We start from the raw sequence: 17,482 nt of genomic DNA, 5'->3' as shown, positions 1-17,482 counted from the left end.
GAAAGCAGTGGGTGGATTGGTCCTTCTAAGGAAGGCAGTGGGTGGATTGGTCCTTCTATGGAAGGCAGTGGATGGATTGATCTTTCTAAGGAAGGCTGTGGATGGATTGGTCCTTGTAAAGAAGGCAGTGGGTGGATTGGTCCTTCTAAGGAAGGCAGTAGGTGAATTGGTCCTTCTATTTAGGATTAACTGGGGGTGAATTAGTCATATTCTAAGGAAAGCAGTGGGTGGATTGGTCCTTCTAAGGAAGGCAGTGGGTGGATTGGTCCTTGTAAGAAAATGTCTGCATTGTAATCCGGTAAAATTCAGATATTTAATGGAATCTCCTTAACATGCATTCCCAGAATCTAATTTATAAAGAGCAAATGCATTGCCGGTAACTTGCATGTCTTATTTCTTCTTAATTGGTACATGTAGGTGCTTGCTATTGCATTTATCCCTTTTCCCTAAGATCGAAAAATCTTGATATATCGCATTCTCGTAACATTTGAAGGCAGCTATAATTTGTAGAACTTTAAACTTGACTAAGAAAAAAGAAGTATTTATAATGAAATCACGATTGTGTAATAACTTAAAAATGAAGAGCCGGTGATAGTCAATTTAGTGTAGTCATATCGAGAAGCTTCAAGTTTTCCCGCGCAAATGTCATTATTGTTTAAACGCTGTATAACTTGTACGGATAAACATAAAACAAAATAAGTCAAGCAGAAATATGTAATCTGTACATCTAAATCAGGGTATATTGTAAGTAAGATCAATAGATTAAATTTTTTTATCGAAATAACGGGAGTATACATGTACTTTAACCTTGACCGTCAGCGAGTTAAATAGCTAAGAAATATTTAAAATACATCAATGATGCGTTCGCTTCTCTCTGCGCACTCTTTATCTAACTTCTCAGATGTTTAAAAAGTGCGATTCGGGTTCAGAAGTGTATTTAAATTTGATCGTCTGTCACATCAAAACCCACAAACCTAACGTTCACATTAACATGAGAAGAGGCCTCCCCAGTGTGTCCGCCGCCGCGAAGTCTTTTGACAGAACGTGAAATCTTTCGCAGAAATGAAACTATTCCCAAATTTGTCACATACACAGCAATCGCTTAATTCAAAAAAAATCATAGCTGCTTTGATGCATTGAGAAATAATGATGTATATCTTTCACGTTTAGATTAGATCCGCAATGTGATACATAGAACAATAAAAGAACACCCCTATTAACTGCGCTAAAAGATCGGGTTAATTGCTTTATATTTCGACATGTTGTCTGGTTTCCTTGCACGTACCCGACCGTCGGATCGATAGATCGACGAGTAACGCCATCATTGGAGGGTCGATACGACAGAAGAGCGGAGGCCGTGTATTCAAGCCGTTCAATTGATTGCGAAGGAAATATTTACTTAAGGAAAAGTTTTATAAACACTGGTGACAAAAACTGCCTTGGATTAACAAAGAGCAAGGAATTTAGCCAGGGGAACTTGAAATAGCCTCAGAAAAGGGAATCTCGCCGCGAGCTTATCCGCTCTAGTACAGAAATAGCGGGGACACATTTCTAAAGCGGATTACCCAGCAGTTAACGAGGAAATACGCTAAACAAGAGTACATTAGCGAAGCGACATCAGCAGGCATCTGACGAAAGATTTATCTATTAACTTATGTACTTTTGTTATTGACATGTAGAAATTACGGAAATTAACAGATTAATTAAAGATCAAATCGTGTTAATTTCATGGGATGTGACGGATTTCATTGAAAGGCAGTGTATTCAGTTCCATATAAATGTGACAAAGCAAATAATTAATAGGATTAATAATTTAGCGGGTAAGGACCTATTGGAAAGATCTGTGAATTTATTTCTTTGAATGTGGTGGATCTAAGAAATATGTCGGTGAACAACTGCAATATTCAAGCGCAACTGACCCCCTCCACCCGGCTGCCGATAATTAAGGAGGACCAGGAGAAAGTTCTTCAGGCCAACTTCCGCAGCAATCGGAACCCCACAGACCTAGACCTTACACTCATAGCGGCAGAAGCGGGGCTTTCCGAAGAAAACGTCAAGGTAACCTTAATTTGACAAATGACAAGTTAATTTCTTTATGACTCACATTATCATCCTTGTTAAAGTATTGATTCGTTATATCATTCGAAGTCTAAATGTGCAACACATGTCACCACAGACCCTTGATTCTGTAATGAATGATAATAATACTATGGGTTAAATTATTACAATATCAAGTGCCTGTTCAGGTCACATAATCTGTCATTAGACATCACGGTAATTTTTGGCTTTGTTGCTTCTGACTTCTGGATAGAAAATGGGGAAAAATAATTTTTGGGGTTGTTGTCCTTGTTTAATTAATCTACGATACGAACACGTAATTGTTCTATATACACGTGTTTGGTTGTAAATTAAGTCCCCATGTCCTCTAAGTAGCTGTATATTTGACTTTACATCAATAGATGACAAATATGCCTATCAATTATATATACTTGTGTACGTTGTGAACCATGTGTGCCAATATCATTACGCAATAAATCTCTCAAAGTGCTTACACAAATATTGCCAAGGTACGAAATTGAACCCGGGACTTATAAGAACTTGAAAATTGACAAAAAAAAAAAAAATAAAAAGATTAATACGTAAGTTCTAGATACACTATCTTTGTGTACCTTGGGCGTGATATGTTCTATTTATACAGTTCGGCAATCTATATATAACCTGTTCTCAATTTTGGGGTTTTACTTTGCCATCAGTATATTTGATATATACTACCTGACATTTCTTTTACTACAACATTCTGTATTACTATGTGTAAAGTACAGTATATTTGATATATACTGACACTTCCGCAAGTCCGGGACAACTGGCTAGCTACCAAACCACGACCGCTGACCCCCCTCCACTTGTTGATATATAATTTTTTTAACCCTACTGCTAAAAAATCTAATCTGAGAAATTCTTTATAACACAAAGTAAGTAAAAAGGCTTCATTTAAAAACCGTGCTTTTATCAACCAACGTAGATCAAAGACAGAGCTAGTTCCGATAAGTTTATTGTTTAAATCTATATAAAGCTCGTTTTCCCCACTGTTCCTTTCTGCTTTAGTCTTGCGATACAAGGATTTGTATTAAAATTTGGGAAAAAACGCCCACTTACAAAATTTAAATTTTTCCAAATTTTAACAATTGTCAGTATATTTAGAAATGTGGACAATTTGTTTTTAAATTGTTCCTAAGAAATTTATAGACAAATTTGAATATATTTTAATGGCCCGATATATCATTTTGTCACAAACCAAAGGAAGAATTTATTTAATAAATGCATATACTTGTAATAATTTTTTTTCCTTTTTATTGTGATCTTAAGAAATGTGATGCTGTTGTTTGCCGCTTCCCTGTTAAATAATAATTCCTTTGATTAATAGTGATTTTGTATGAAAAGGGCCCCACAATACACGGGGGAAAAAATTTTCTCCAAACCGGAAAAAAAAAAAAAAGTTGTGTTTTTCTTCAGAAAAGGAATTAAGTTTTCTTTTAAGAAAATGTGCACGTGTTAGTCACGAAATTTTTAGTTAAAACTTTTTGGTAAATTAGGCAGTTATGATGCAATGAATAGCTTTTCAATTCAAGAAATTAACAATAATGGTTTCAAAAATCTTTAAAAAGGGGGGGGGGGGGACAAATAAAAAAAACAAAATTTTTGAAGGTTGAACCCCCCTTTTCAATCTCGTAACAAATATTATTGGGAGGCAGTATTTTGTAATCTGAATATTATTTTAAAAACATAACATTTTCCCCCCCCTTTTTTCAAAATTTACACAAATTTTACCGTAAATTACACAGATTCGTTGATTAGGGGAAAATGACACGGAATGATGGGCCACTAAACGTTACCTTCAATGAACACCGATATCTGATCATCTTAATGTTTACTGACCAAACAATCTGATTGTCGATAAAAGTGACAGAGTTAACATGTAACAGATAGTTTCATTGATGTGTCACAACGTTACATTAGCCTTCTTCCATCTTTTGATATATTAACACAGACCAACACGGGGAAAAGATATGAATTACCCCCCCCCCCCCCTCCACCCTCAAAAAAAAAAAAAAAAGGATCTGACGAGAAGTTCATCAAAAATTTTTCCTAAAAATATCAAAAATGTTTATTGTATCTATCATCTTTTTATTAAATTCTAAAACTGTTTTCAAAATGTATAAAAATAAGGTGTGATGTCAACAATTCAAGCGATTATAGTATAGTGTCATAAAAGAAATCCTATCCTCTGGAATCTTGCATAAGTGTCAGGTAAATTATCGCCATTTTTGGTGAGGAAACTTGTTAAACTAGCAATTTTACAAATACAAATTCGTTGGGAAATTTATTAATTATATTGAGAAATGTCGTCTTTTTTTTTTTTTTAAATAAAAGAATGCAAAATATATTTTGTGTCTTTTACCCTAGTAAAACTGAAACAAAACATCAATACATATATTTTAAAGCCTTTATTTGTTCCCTTTTAGCTGTAGTATCAGTACCGTTTGGAGTCTGACCTATATGTTAAAGCTTTTATTTTTTAGCTGTGGTATCAGCACCGCCTGGCGTGTTGGCGACAGCAGCAGGGCCTTCCAGCCAATTCTCGCTCCATTATGGATTGATGACGTCACACCACGCGGTGACCAAAGTAAAAGTTTGGGCTTTGCTTCAAAAGAGTGGCGGATTAACATTGCGTAGGATTCCAAAATTTTTAAAAAAACTTAATGCTCCCAAAAAAAATTGGGCATGCGTGGATGCTGCTTATTGGTGATATAACTCAGCCATAACAAACCATTTCAATAATTTATTTTGTTTCATTTTCTTCATCATGGACATTACCCCTCCCCCCGTTTGAGTCCCATTTATTAACCTTTGAATTATTGACTCAGCTCATTTAAAACTTACGACATTGTAAAGAGCTGTAAACTATTCGCTGTTACGCAAGTAGTATTAACTGTTGTTGTGTCACGTTTTGAGAGATGTATATATTAAACTTGTTGAGAGATATTGCTTAATTTTGTATTCTGTGTTTATTTAAATTACACCGTAAACAACGTGTGCCTCATTTGGCCTAAGTCAAGAACTTAGGAAGCATTGGGGGCCTATATTTTACTTCTTGTAGGATTAGACCTTTTAAAAAGATGGTTATACATGTAAACGAAGTTTTGGGGGTATCTAGAGTTTTTGTTGTGTTTGTCTGTATAGCTGTCTGTCTGTCTCTCTGTCTGTTTGTCCGCAAAAACTATATTTCCATTTCTAATTTTTTTCCTCTGTGATAACTCTTTGAAAGTTAGTGGAGTTGATTCTTGATAATTCTACCAGAATGTAAATTAGGCAGGTCGATAGGTCAAGAGCTAAGGAGGCCTAATATGCATGCAAATCTCGTGCGCATCTGTCCCTGTTGCTAAAGAGGCCAAATATCCATGTAAATCTCTGCGGCTGTCTTTGCCTTTGACGTCAGTAGGCGAGGACTATTGAAATTGGCCTTGGAGTCCTCGTGTAATTTAAATCTACTAGTATGTCTACATTTGTAAAGTCTAAATCTCTAATTTTATTTCACAATGAAATGGAAATATAAGGAATCACTGTCTAGTTAGTGTAGTATGCCAGGGGACATCAACGATAGTGGGAAACATGGGATAATTTATGCATAACAGGCTATACGATGTTTCTTACTATCATTGATGCCCTGGCATACTATACTAACTAGACAGTGATTCCTTAAATTAACCTTGCCCATAACTTTTGATTTAGTGGAGCTATGACTTTCACATTTCGCATGTGTATTCCTTGTAACAAGACCTTTTGTTGGGTACCTCCAAATTTGACCTTGACCTTGGAGTTTGACCCACTTTTACAAAAAACTTTTCAAACTTTTACTTTGGCCATATCTTTTGAACAATAGATACCAGAACATTTATACTTAAAATATGTATTTTTTGTGGAAAGACCTTTCATTGGATACCAACAATCTTGACCTTGGAGATTTCCGTACCTATGAAAAAACTTGAACCTTGGCTATAACTTTTGAATGCTAAGGGCTAGTGATCTCATACTTAAGATATGTAATCCTTGTGAGAATACCCTTCATTGGATACCAAGAACTTTAACTCTCTGACCTTGACCTTGGAGTTTGACCTACTTTTAAAAAGCAAACCTTGACAATAACTTTTCAAGGGTTAGGGCTAGTGTTTTCATACTTTACATATTTAATCCTTGTGACAAGACTTTTCATTTGATAACAAGACCTTTAACACTTTGACCTTGGAGTTTGACCTACTTTTTAAATTTTTCAACCTTGGCCATAACTTTTGAAGGGTTAGGGCTAGGACTTCCATAATGCACATGTGTATTTTTTGTGGCAATAAAGACCTTTCATTGGATACCAATTACCTTGATCTTTTGACCTTGACCTTGGAGATTTCCTTACTTATGAAAAAACTTTATCCTTGGTCTATTTTCATATTTCACAATTGTATTTCCAGTGAGAATACCCTACTTTTGGTACCAATATATTAAATTTGCATTTAAGAAAAATTTAATCTTTGCTATGTTGCCATACGGGGCATCAGTGCTTCACAAACACATCTTTCTGTATTATTTACAGCTTAAAACCTAGAAAAAACTAACTTAGAATAAAATAAAGGTATTGTTTCCAAAGAGCAGCTTGATATTGAGGTGGACCCCAGTAACAGAGGCAGTTGCTGACATTTTCCAGTATGAGGGGACCTCTCTTACAACTAAGACCATCATTCTCTAAATTCAAATCTGTCAGAACTCTATGACAATTAAGGTGTACTTGTCCCAAACAATCACATAAAATTTGTAAAATATTGCTGATTTAATCTTCCTTGTTTGAAATTTTTACAAAATGAATTGAAAGTGAGCATGAATCAAAATGACAATGTTGGATATAAATTAACTAGTTCCTAGTCAAATGTAGAAAATCTGTTCACAATGCATAAAAAGACAGATCACAAATCTAACCAATCCATACATCTGTATTATCCAATGCTTTGGGTCTCCCTCATCATCCAATCATATGCCTCCTTCTTTCCTTGCCTCTTAAGTTCAGGTCCCACTATATCCCTACACATTGTATGGTAGTCATTTAACCAGCTTATCTGTCAAGGAAAAGTCAAAACATACCTAGTTAAGTAACCAGTGTTGATGGAAGTGGGGCCACTTTTAATTTTAAATCTCAACCCTACCAACAAGATAGATACTATACATGAGAACATTAGTATAACCGAAAGTGAGTACAATAATTTGATATCGTCTAAAAAACAGTTAATGATACATTACTTTAGAACCATGCTACATTTGCCTGAAGATACATGAATTGAAAAGACTGCTTGATTCAAGTCCATATAAGATATGGTTCAACTTCAAGCATGATTTGTCAATGTAAATTGAAGAGCCATAAAATTTTAAAATGAGGATATACCGATTGATCAATAAGTTATAAGTGCAGTTGTATGTACATGTCTATGATAGCTATGATCTAGTTTTTTGTTAATGTACAGATACAAGTATCAGTTTTACTGAGATATTGTGCAATAAATCCCACCTCTTTCTCTGTTAATAAGGAGGGCTCTATCATCTTCAGCTGCATGGGTACAAGGGTCAAGGGTTCAAAGGTTAAGAATCCCTTGTTTCTGAAATTATGCTGAAAAAGAAAATTCAAAATGCATAATGGGGTATGTCTATTTTCTTCAAGATATTATGAACAATTTAAATACCTGTAAATAAACAATGCCATGATAATACCTTTGTCTCAGCTTTTACAACCAGAACCAGGTTTTCTATACGAACACCAAACTTTCCATCCTCATAATAACCGGGCTCTAAATAATAAAATTATGTTTCAAATCACCTTCTAAAAATTTTGACATATAAACTTTATCTTATATAGTAAATACACTCTAGCTACATAATATTATTAAAAAAGCATCTATATATACAAAAAATTAAATTGACCTAATCAAAAGACTACTGTGATAAGAATGAAAGAATGGATTAGATAGATTAATATTGATTCAGTATGGAGTTATCTGACACACAGCTTACCGTCAGACAGGATCATTCCAGCCTCGAGGGGAATCTCTGCCGCCGAGACTCGGGGACTAATTCCACAAGGGCCTTAAACAGGAAGAATCCACAGATAAATACCATAAAAGACAAAGGTATAAACAAAACACAATGGCATCATAACATACAAGCAACAGAAACATACAAGATTCCACAGATAAATACCATAAAAGACAAAGGAGTAAACAAAACACAATGGCATCATAACATACAGGCAACAAAAACATACAAGATTCTACAGATAAATACCACAAAAGACAAAGGAGTAAACAAAACACAATCGCATCATAACATACAAGCAACACAAACATACAAGGTACTTTTAAATGATCATTGACAAAATTATTTTCACCACAACATATTTACGGGTGTATGTAATATCGGAATTAAATGTTTGAAAGATTTAGCAGAGTAATATATCTTCCAATTTCTGGTTTCTTTTATTTTTTATGACAAAAAGTAAGTGTGCAAAATCTTTACCTTCATGAACATTCAGGAAGGCCCCCACTCCGTGACCCGTTCCATGAGCATAATCCAGACCCACTTCCCATAATGCTGTTCTGGCCAAGGTATCTAACATGTGACCTGTTATCATCATTTAATTTGAAAAGCATTAAAAAGATGAAAATACAAAGAGAGGAAAATAATAATATTTTTAGTACACATACATGTACAGTATATATATCTTAGCATAGTGTAAACATGTGCTCATGTTGCAATTGGACAAGAAACTGAAAAAGTAACATTTTGAAAAACCGTTCATTGACAGACATGTGATGAACACCTTACTAGAAAATAAGCTCTTATACTGTCTAAGCATTAAAGCAAAAAACTGAACAGTATGTAGATTTAAATATCCGTTTATTAAAAACTCTACCTTTTGTTTCATTGGGAAAGATAATAGATGATAAACCAATGTGTCCTTTTAAAACTCTTGTGTAACATTCCTAGAAAAAACAACATAATGAAACATTTGTAAAATTTAACTCTTATTATCTCTACAAGTTGCAGTAGCAAGTAATAAAAACTGTATACAGGGTTTTAATTTCGCCCCTTTCGCCCTCGTCGGAAGTGGTCAAATTTAAAACTGGGCGAATTCAAAGTAAACAGTATCTGAAACAAAAATTCTTTCCGGGCGAATTTGAAATGGGGCAGACTTGTTTCCAAATATGAAAGGGCGAAAATAACACCGGGCAAAAATAACCCTGTAATACAGTAAGTTAAAAGAACACATTTATTAAAAGTAGATATAAATACCTTTTCATGACTGGACGGAACTCCAAAATGAATTGTCCTTGTGACATCTGTCGTACCATCTCTAGAATGAAAATTATCTGTAAAACTTTTTATACATCTTAACTGCACAAGACAAAATATTTATATTTACTGCATTTCCTTTACTAAGTGAACTATGAAAAGGAACTGCATGTCATCCAGTGTCTTGGAAGGACATAAAGAAGAAAAAGATGGATGAGCTTTTGAAGATGAATGGAAAAAACTTAGAAATGACTCTATCCTACAATAAGCTGAGTACTAACTTGTACTGTGCCCCCGAGTCACACAGGAAAATACTGTCTGTACTGAGGACTGTGTCTGATTCCTCTGTAGGTCTGAAAAACAAGACAAGGTATTCACCAATATATTAGTCAGAGATAAAAACAAACCAACATATTCACTAATACATCAGTCAGTGATAAAAACAAGACAAGTTATTGATCAATACATCAGTCTGTGATAAAATTAGCTCACTATACTAGACAAAAGTCCGGACTTACTTATAGTGTATAATGGCAGCATTAGGACCAGTACTTGATATGGTAGCAAAACTCAAACTCACAAAGTCATCTTGTTCCCTTAAAAAAGCAAGAGGATTTTTTTCTATAAAATTAAGACATGACTTCATGTCATGACCATTTTCTATATACATTATCAATTTATTTTTTATGTACACTTTGTATAGTAATTTCACATGTATGCCCACTGCTATACAATATATACTGGATTATTTTGTTGTTTGTTTTATTTTCCTCCTTCTTACTGTTTGATTTCCTCCAGTTTATCTGCAGCAGAGACCTCAGTCACTGCTCCGGTGGGAATCTGGTAAAACAAAACAACAAAGTCTATAAAATCCATGTTAAGCATGAAAAGAGATTTATTATATGTGTCAAGACGTACAGAAAACAGTTGTAAACAAATATTCAACATGTCTGAGATAATTAAATTTTAAATTGTTATTTGTATTTGAATTACTTTATTTAAGGTCTCTGACATTGCTGACAATTACAAAATTAATCAATGTTTAAGAGATCTTCACCTGTTTCTCCAACCAAGAAAACAGCTCACAAAGTGTGACAGCATCTTTTATCTGTAATGTACATATCACTTTTAATATTCAAATGTTCGGAAAGACTTATCTATAAAATCAAGTGGTTATGGTATTAATTTCTATTACAAAGAAAAAAGTACCAGCAATTGTCTTTAAAACTTGTTTTATACGTACATCAAATAAACAGGGTAAAAAACCCAGAAATATTGCTAAAACCCTATATAATCTAACTCAGTAATGCATTAAGTTCTATAAACATGTGTATGACATACATGAGCCGTTCTCATTCCCTGGATTTCTTTTGCATTCTTCACCGCCTTCATTACAGCCACCGGGGATGTCTGGGCAAACAATCGACTCTGTAATCAAGAAGGTCGCAATAATGTAACCAAAGCTAGAAATGAAAAATTTCCATGTATCTGTAAACTCAATATGTTTGGAAAACATCTTTCATACAATGAATGAAATTGCCAGGAAAACCTTTGTTCATATAAATAATTTTCACTTTATTTCAAAACATTTTTAAAATTAGCAAAAACATTTTCACTTCAGAGGAAAAAGAAGACAAAATTAGATGTAATATTTTCCTTCTTACTTTATCAACACAGTGTGTCAAAGCTACGCTAGATTTGGGACTGATCTGAAAAGAAAGAAAGGTGACAATGCAAAAATATGGATTCTACGAATATCAAAAGATACAATCAAAAACTTAAACAGGGATAAAAATCTTTGGAAAAATTTGAATTCAGTGCATGAAGTAAATGTATAACTAAATTCTTAGTCCTAAGAATTTAAGATAAATGAAAATCATGTCCTTGACCTTACCCAGAATTTACCCTCGACCTGGTCCACAAGAGTTTTGATGACCTCCCCGACCTTGTCATAGGGCATGACCTGTAGGTCACTGCTCACTCCGTTCAGCTGCAAATGATGCTTGATTTCAGTGTCAAGCTTTTGTTCATCTATAAATAAACTGTAATTCAAATAAAAAGAAATAATCTTTAAATTTATTGCAAGATACAAAGAGATAAACATTTTTTATCTTTTAATCCTGTCAAAACAATTGTAAGAAAAGTTGAGAGAGATTCTACATTAAGGGGAGAGAACTTGTGATGGAAATATTAGCTATATCCATGGTGCTAATAAATCATGAATTCAACGAAAGTCTTGACCCATGCAAGATACAACTTAAACATTGAAATGTAGAATTTTGTCTGAAATTTCATTTGCAGCAAATGACACCAATTAAACATTTCTTTGAAGCAGGGAGCAATTCTTTCTGTAAGATATACATACAAAAGAATATGGGAGAAATTATTTCATACAAATTCTGAAATTCATCAACCACAATCAAGTCAGAAGAGAGAACAATGTGAAAATTACAACCTGTGGAATTAATCCTACTAAGAGCAGTTAGATTTATGTTAACATAAAATGTAAAAAGATATCAAATTTAAAACATATGCATGCTACAATATCTCTCTAAAATATTTATAAAAGAGATTTTTAAATTTATAACATACAATATGTTTTCCAAGGTAACAACAGCATAGGCAAAGAAGACCGGGTTGTACTCAATGTCTGATCCCCGCAGGTTAAACAGATCTGTGGACAGACAGACAGACAATATTTATTATGAAATAAAGTTTCTTTATACATGTACAGAAATAAAAAAAGGCTTATCCCATGCATTATTTTAGTAAAAGTTATCTTTATATCAATGAAATTTGAAAACTGTTCATACTAACACAATATAGTCTTTATCTTTATTTAACATTAAAATTTACTTGCATGCTATTTCATCCAGAGCTGAGATAACCAATGCCCCACATTTTTTGGCCTGCATTTTCTCTCGTACTTTTTGAATTTTCTCGGGCCAGCTCATACCTAAAACACATACCCATACCAGTAAGAAGTGCCAAGATAAACAGAACCTAAAAAGTCATTAAAAAAAATCAGAACCTCCTATCAACCTAAGGTACAATTGTGAGTTCTTCGTTAATCATCTGTCTCTTACAAGGATGAAACATTTAAGACAACTAACCTGTGTATTTTTCTGAGAGTGTCAGGAGTGGATTCATTGGGGGTGGGGGCTGATCCTCCCACACTAGATCTATCAGGTTATAGGGGACAGCTATGATGCTGTGACCGGTAGACTGGAGACTTTTCTTCAGGGGTTTCCAAGCCTCTGTATGAAAATTATCGCAAATTCAAATCAACAAGGTATTTTTTGTTTAATATGCGAAATATTACTAGCAAAAATAATGTTATTAACCATGGAATCAATATGTTCCAAGGAGATACAAATTACATACTAAGTAATGCCAATTATTGCATGAAGTAATTTTCCCTCAAATCTTGTAAATTGACAGCAATAAAAAACAAGAGGCCCAGGGGTGACATCACTCACCTGAGCGCACTGGCTATGAAAAAGCATAAATCAGATCAGAAATGAAAAGTTTATTGGGGGGAGGGGGCTTGAATTTTAATACTACTTGAGAATGCCTCCATATCAATACAGCAATTTACTTTGCTGTTCTTGAGAAAACGTTTTTAATATTTTTTTTACATTTTGTTTGTCTATATTACTTCGTTATAATTTGAATTTGATTCCCCGTTGTTTCCCTCCCTACCCCTGAGGGTCATGATTTGAACAAATTTGAATCCTCAATACATAAAACATAGCACTAAACAAATAGACTAAACATAGCTTTCTTCTTCTTGGGATTTTTCCCTTTATTTTCCTATTGTAAAACTTATTCAATAAATGCACCATTGAGACCCTACCCTACCCTTGGGGATTATGATTTGAACACATTTAATTCTACACTACCTGAGGATGCTTCTACATATATATATATCACTAATCATGGCTTTGCAGTAGAAGGAGAATTTTAAAGATTTCCCAACATATTCCTATGAAAAACTTTGATTGGCCATTGTGGCCCCACCTTACCCCAATGGGTTATGATTTGAACAAACTTAAATCTACACTACCTGATGATGCTTCCATATAAATATCACTAATCATGGCTTTGCAGTACTTGAGAAGGAGATTTTTTAAGATTACCCAACATATTCCAATGATTTGAACGTCTAAACTTTGATCATCTTTTCTGCCATTGTAGATCTATATTCCCATGTAAAACCCTACCCCCAGGGGTCATGATTTGAACAAACTTCAATCTACACTACCTGAGGATGATTTCACATGAGTTTCATCTTTTCTGTCTCAATGGTTCTTCAGAAGAAGATTTTTAAAGATTTTTCCTATATATTCCTATGTAAAACTTTGATCGGCCATTATGGCCCCACCCTAGCTCCAGGGATCATGATTTGAACAAATTTGAATCTAGGCTACCTGAGGATTATTCCACTTGAGTTTCATCTTTCCTGGCCCAGTGGTTCTTGAGAAGAAGATTTTTTTAAAATGCCATTAATTTTTCACAAATTCATAATTATCTCCCCTTGGAAGAGGGTGTGGCCCTTTATTTGAACAAACTTGAGTCCCCTTCACCTATGGATACTTTTTGGCAAGTTTGGTAGAAATTGGCCTAGTGGTTCTTGAGAGAAGATGAAAATGTGAAAAGTTTACGACGACAACAACGACAACTACGACGACTACAACAATGACAACGGACAAATTTTGATCAGAAAAGCTCACTTGAGCCTTCAGCTCAGGTGAGCTAAAAATTGGCCCACACAAATAAAAATATTCCAAAGTATGATAAATTTATTTTTGTTTACCTGCAGAAATCAGACATGGGTCCACACCTACTGTTCCACCCACAGGTAGTTCCTATAAATAGACATTATGCAATGACAAGTTCTGGACAAATTACTCAAACATAAAAATAAGGAGATGTTATTTAATACAGATATATAATTGCTGTACTAAAAGTATCAATTTCTGATTTCATCGATTCTGATTGTAAGCCTACCTTAGCTAGCCAGTCTGCCTGTGTGGGAGTGCTGGGCTGTCCTAATTGGCAGATTAAATCAATAGAAAATCAGAGTAAAGGTATTTGCGATGACTTTATTTCACATTTTACTGGGGTAAACTAGTTTGCGACAATAGATTTTCACCTTTTTTGACCTGTTGTTAATAGACATAGAGACTTTATATACCGGTTCAGGCCGAGAAATATTTGCAATGACAAAGCTCTCGTGAACCTTGCAAAAATTTCTTGCATTCGAATAAAGTTGGTTTACAGTAATACACAGAGGAAATGTGACAGAAATATTTATATTTTACCATCTTTCATTAGAGTCCAGTTTTCGTCCAATTGTTTTTCTGCCTGTAGGAAGTACCTGCCATCTGTCCATAGAGCTGCCTTTTCTGCCGTAATCACTGCTGTCCCTATAACAGGGATTTAACAAGTTTTTGTCAAATATTCAGAACAAAGCTTAATTCTTTTTTATTAAAATGTCTATCATGTCTGTTGAGCAAAAATTTATTATTTGAAAGCATTGTTCTTTGAAATGAAAATTTTAAATATTCAAGTATATTTTATAATAACAAAGATGATGATCATTGCATTTGTTATTTATGACTGCTAAATGACATGTCAGGATAAAAGATGATGAAAAAATTTACTATATAGCTTCTTTCAAGGAAGTATTTTTGAATACAAACCTGCAGATCCTGTGAATCCTGAGATGAATGCTCTTCTACAGTCACAAGGAGCTATGTACTCGCTCTGTAAGTAATAAACTGCTCAACTGAGAGATCATCAAATTGTAAAGAGAAGGCAGTTGTAATTCATACCTAGCTGACTGGATTAAATTTTCTACCGACCATTATCTAATATAATTCTGTTCAAGTATCATGGTCAATAAAGGTTGTCATTTGCAACACAAAATTAATTTGAAGTGTAAACATGTTAAAACATATCAAATTTATACCTTCAATTTTCAATGAATCTTCACCAATTAGCTTCTTCCCATTAAGCCCCCCCCCCCCCCAATTTTACTCAATGCCTAATTTCTGTTCATGACAGTTGTCTTGCTTTCCATCAAGCTCTGTTCCATTAAATTAACTAGTATTTTTATGGGAACATTACACTTCCATAGAGAGATTTAGATAGAAAATTATATCAGAATTAAATAATTGATAATGATATTTTTCATTAAGAACTGGAGAGGAGAAAAATGTTATAAGATATGATATGATGAAACAAGAGGCCCAGGGGCCACATCGCTCACCTGAACAATTGGTTAGGAAAAAGCACATATCAGATCAGAACTGAAAGTTTACTGAAGGGGGGGGGGGGGGGTAGGGGGCTTGAATTTTAACCCCACAGGGGGTCATGATTTGAACAAACTTGAATCTACACTACCTGAGGATGATTCCCTATAAATATCACTAAGCATGGCTTTGAAGTACATGTACTTGAAAAGAAGATTTTAAAAGGTTTCCCTATATATTCCTATGTAAAACTTTTATCGGCCATTTGGCCCCATCCCATCCCGGGGTCATGATTTGAACAAAATTGAATCTACACTACCTGGGGATGATTCCACAGGAGTTTAATCTTTCCTGTCTCAATGGTTCTTGAGAAGAAGATTTTTCCTATATATTCCTATGTAAAACTTTGGTCGGCCAATTTGGCCCCACCCTACCCCCAGGGTCATGATTTGAACAAAATTAAATCTACACTACCTGGGGATGATTCCACAGGAGTTTTATCCTTCCTGTCTCAATGGTTCTTGAGAAGAAGATTTCTCCTTTATATACCCCCGGGGGTCATGATTTGAACAAACTTGAATCTACACTACCTGAGGATGTTTCCAAATGAGTTTCATCTTTCCTGGCCCAGTGGTTCTTGAGAAGAAGATTTTTTAAAAATGCCATTAATTTTCTCTAATTCATGATTATCTCCCCTTGGAAAAGGGCGTGGCCCTTCATTTGAACAAACTTGAATCCCCTTCACCCAAGGATACTTTGTGGCAAGTTTGGTTGAAATTGGCCCAGTGGTTCTTGAGAAGAAGATGAAAATATGAAAAGTTTACGACGACGACAACGACAGACAACGGACAAATTTTGATCAGAAAAGCTCACTTGAGCCTTCAGCTCAGGTGAGCTAATAATACATGAATAGAGAAACAAAAAAGAAGCGGCACAAATCAAGGTTTTTTTCAACACTTAGATCTGTAGCTCTCTGCTTTATCTGTCAGAATTCTCTCAAGCAGAGAGCTACAGTTCTGCAGCTAGAACCCATCTGTCACATTCCTCCCTTCTTTAAGCTGTTTGGCCCCTGAAGACACCAACCCAAGCTCTTCCCTGGCATGTCTTTTACCTCTCACTTCCAACGATGGCACTTCACTAATCCGAGATTCCTCCGACTCTTACCCCTGCTTTTTATATTGTGACATGTGTACAGAGTCAGAGGAATCTCAGATTAGCACCGCACCAAATGTAACTGGAGAGGAAATATGTGACAGACCATAACAAGATTCGAACCTGTGCCCTCTGAATCTCCCCAACCAAGTGCTTTACCAACTGAGCTATCTGAATCCCATTGTACAAACCCATAGAGAAATTTATCAAATGTATTTATAGTGTTAAACACCTGCAATATTATTCTCCCTCTCACTGAGGGTTCATGTGATGGATTTTTATGGGTTGTCTAAACCCAGTATGATCTCACCTGGTGTGAATCTCCTGAAGGCACGATGTAAGCTTGAATGCTTTCTGGTACATACTTCCTATTACTCATCAATGTCCTGAGCTTCTTCAGCAGTGGTCCTGTTCTATTGTGTGCCAAAGGCATTGTGTCGGAAAACCTCTACTGAAACTTCAATAGACAGAAAAATGCGCAAATATAGTTGTGCCAAAAATATATCTACGATTACTTATCAAGAAAATTATTTGTCACTGTATATCACCAGTTTTTCTCTTACCAGATTGTTACAATAATTTTAGTTTTGGTTTCGAGTCAACTCGGGAAAAATTATTTTGAGAGAGGATTTCGATCCCGATCTAATATCTTCAATGCGTTGTTTATTGTCATACTGCTGTACTTTCTA

The 17,482-nt window shown here is 34.7% G+C and overlaps 2 protein-coding genes across 2 annotated transcripts; one reads left to right on the top strand and one right to left on the bottom strand.

The window, feature by feature from the left end:
• The first annotated feature begins 1,336 nt into the window (after positions 1–1,336).
• LOC134253463 (homeodomain-only protein-like) lies at positions 1,337–4,690 on the top strand. Its single transcript, XM_062735982.1, has 2 exons — positions 1,337–2,058; positions 4,581–4,690. Exons 1-2 carry the CDS (start codon positions 1,882–1,884, stop codon positions 4,656–4,658), a joined length of 255 nt encoding a protein of 84 aa, XP_062591966.1. The 5' UTR covers positions 1,337–1,881; the 3' UTR covers positions 4,659–4,690.
• Positions 4,691–6,889: 2,199 nt separating this feature from the next.
• LOC134253456 (xaa-Pro aminopeptidase 1-like) lies at positions 6,890–17,401 on the bottom strand. Its single transcript, XM_062735977.1, has 22 exons — positions 17,104–17,401; positions 15,090–15,153; positions 14,709–14,813; positions 14,395–14,435; positions 14,201–14,252; positions 12,498–12,641; positions 12,245–12,340; positions 11,977–12,058; positions 11,279–11,426; positions 11,049–11,093; positions 10,726–10,812; positions 10,442–10,492; positions 10,166–10,224; positions 9,903–9,980; positions 9,666–9,737; positions 9,385–9,445; positions 9,005–9,074; positions 8,608–8,712; positions 8,107–8,178; positions 7,807–7,883; positions 7,607–7,705; positions 6,890–7,160 (listed from the first exon to the last, which is right to left on the bottom strand). The coding sequence occupies exons 1-22, from the start codon at positions 17,224–17,226 to the stop codon at positions 7,041–7,043; spliced, it is 1,851 nt and encodes a 616-aa protein (XP_062591961.1). The 5' UTR covers positions 17,227–17,401; the 3' UTR covers positions 6,890–7,040.
• Positions 17,402–17,482: the final 81 nt, after the last annotated feature.

Source organism: Saccostrea cucullata, unplaced genomic scaffold (assembly GCF_032062105.1).
Source record: "Saccostrea cucullata isolate Sc308-1 unplaced genomic scaffold, CSIRO_AGI_Scuc_v1 ctg6849, whole genome shotgun sequence".
In the NCBI taxonomy this organism is placed as follows: domain Eukaryota; kingdom Metazoa; phylum Mollusca; class Bivalvia; order Ostreida; family Ostreidae; genus Saccostrea; species Saccostrea cuccullata.
The sequence above is the reverse complement of the archived record's forward strand: the minus strand, read 5'-3'. Positions and strand labels throughout refer to the sequence as shown.

Coding starts and splice junctions, on each gene's coding strand:
- LOC134253463 (XM_062735982.1), top strand. CDS start 1,882: ATGTCGGTGAACAACTGCAATATTCAAGCGCAACTGACCCCCTCCACC. Junction 2,059..4,580: donor TTTCCGAAGAAAACGTCAAG/GTAACCTTAATT, acceptor TTTATTTTTTAG/CTGTGGTATCAGCACCGCCT.
- LOC134253456 (XM_062735977.1), bottom strand. CDS start 17,226: ATGCCTTTGGCACACAATAGAACAGGACCACTGCTGAAGAAGCTCAGG. Junction 10,813..11,048: donor TGACACACTGTGTTGATAAA/GTAAGAAGGAAA, acceptor TCTTGATTACAG/AGTCGATTGTTTGCCCAGAC. Junction 9,738..9,902: donor GCTGCCATTATACACTATAA/GTAAGTCCGGAC, acceptor CTTGTTTTTCAG/ACCTACAGAGGAATCAGACA.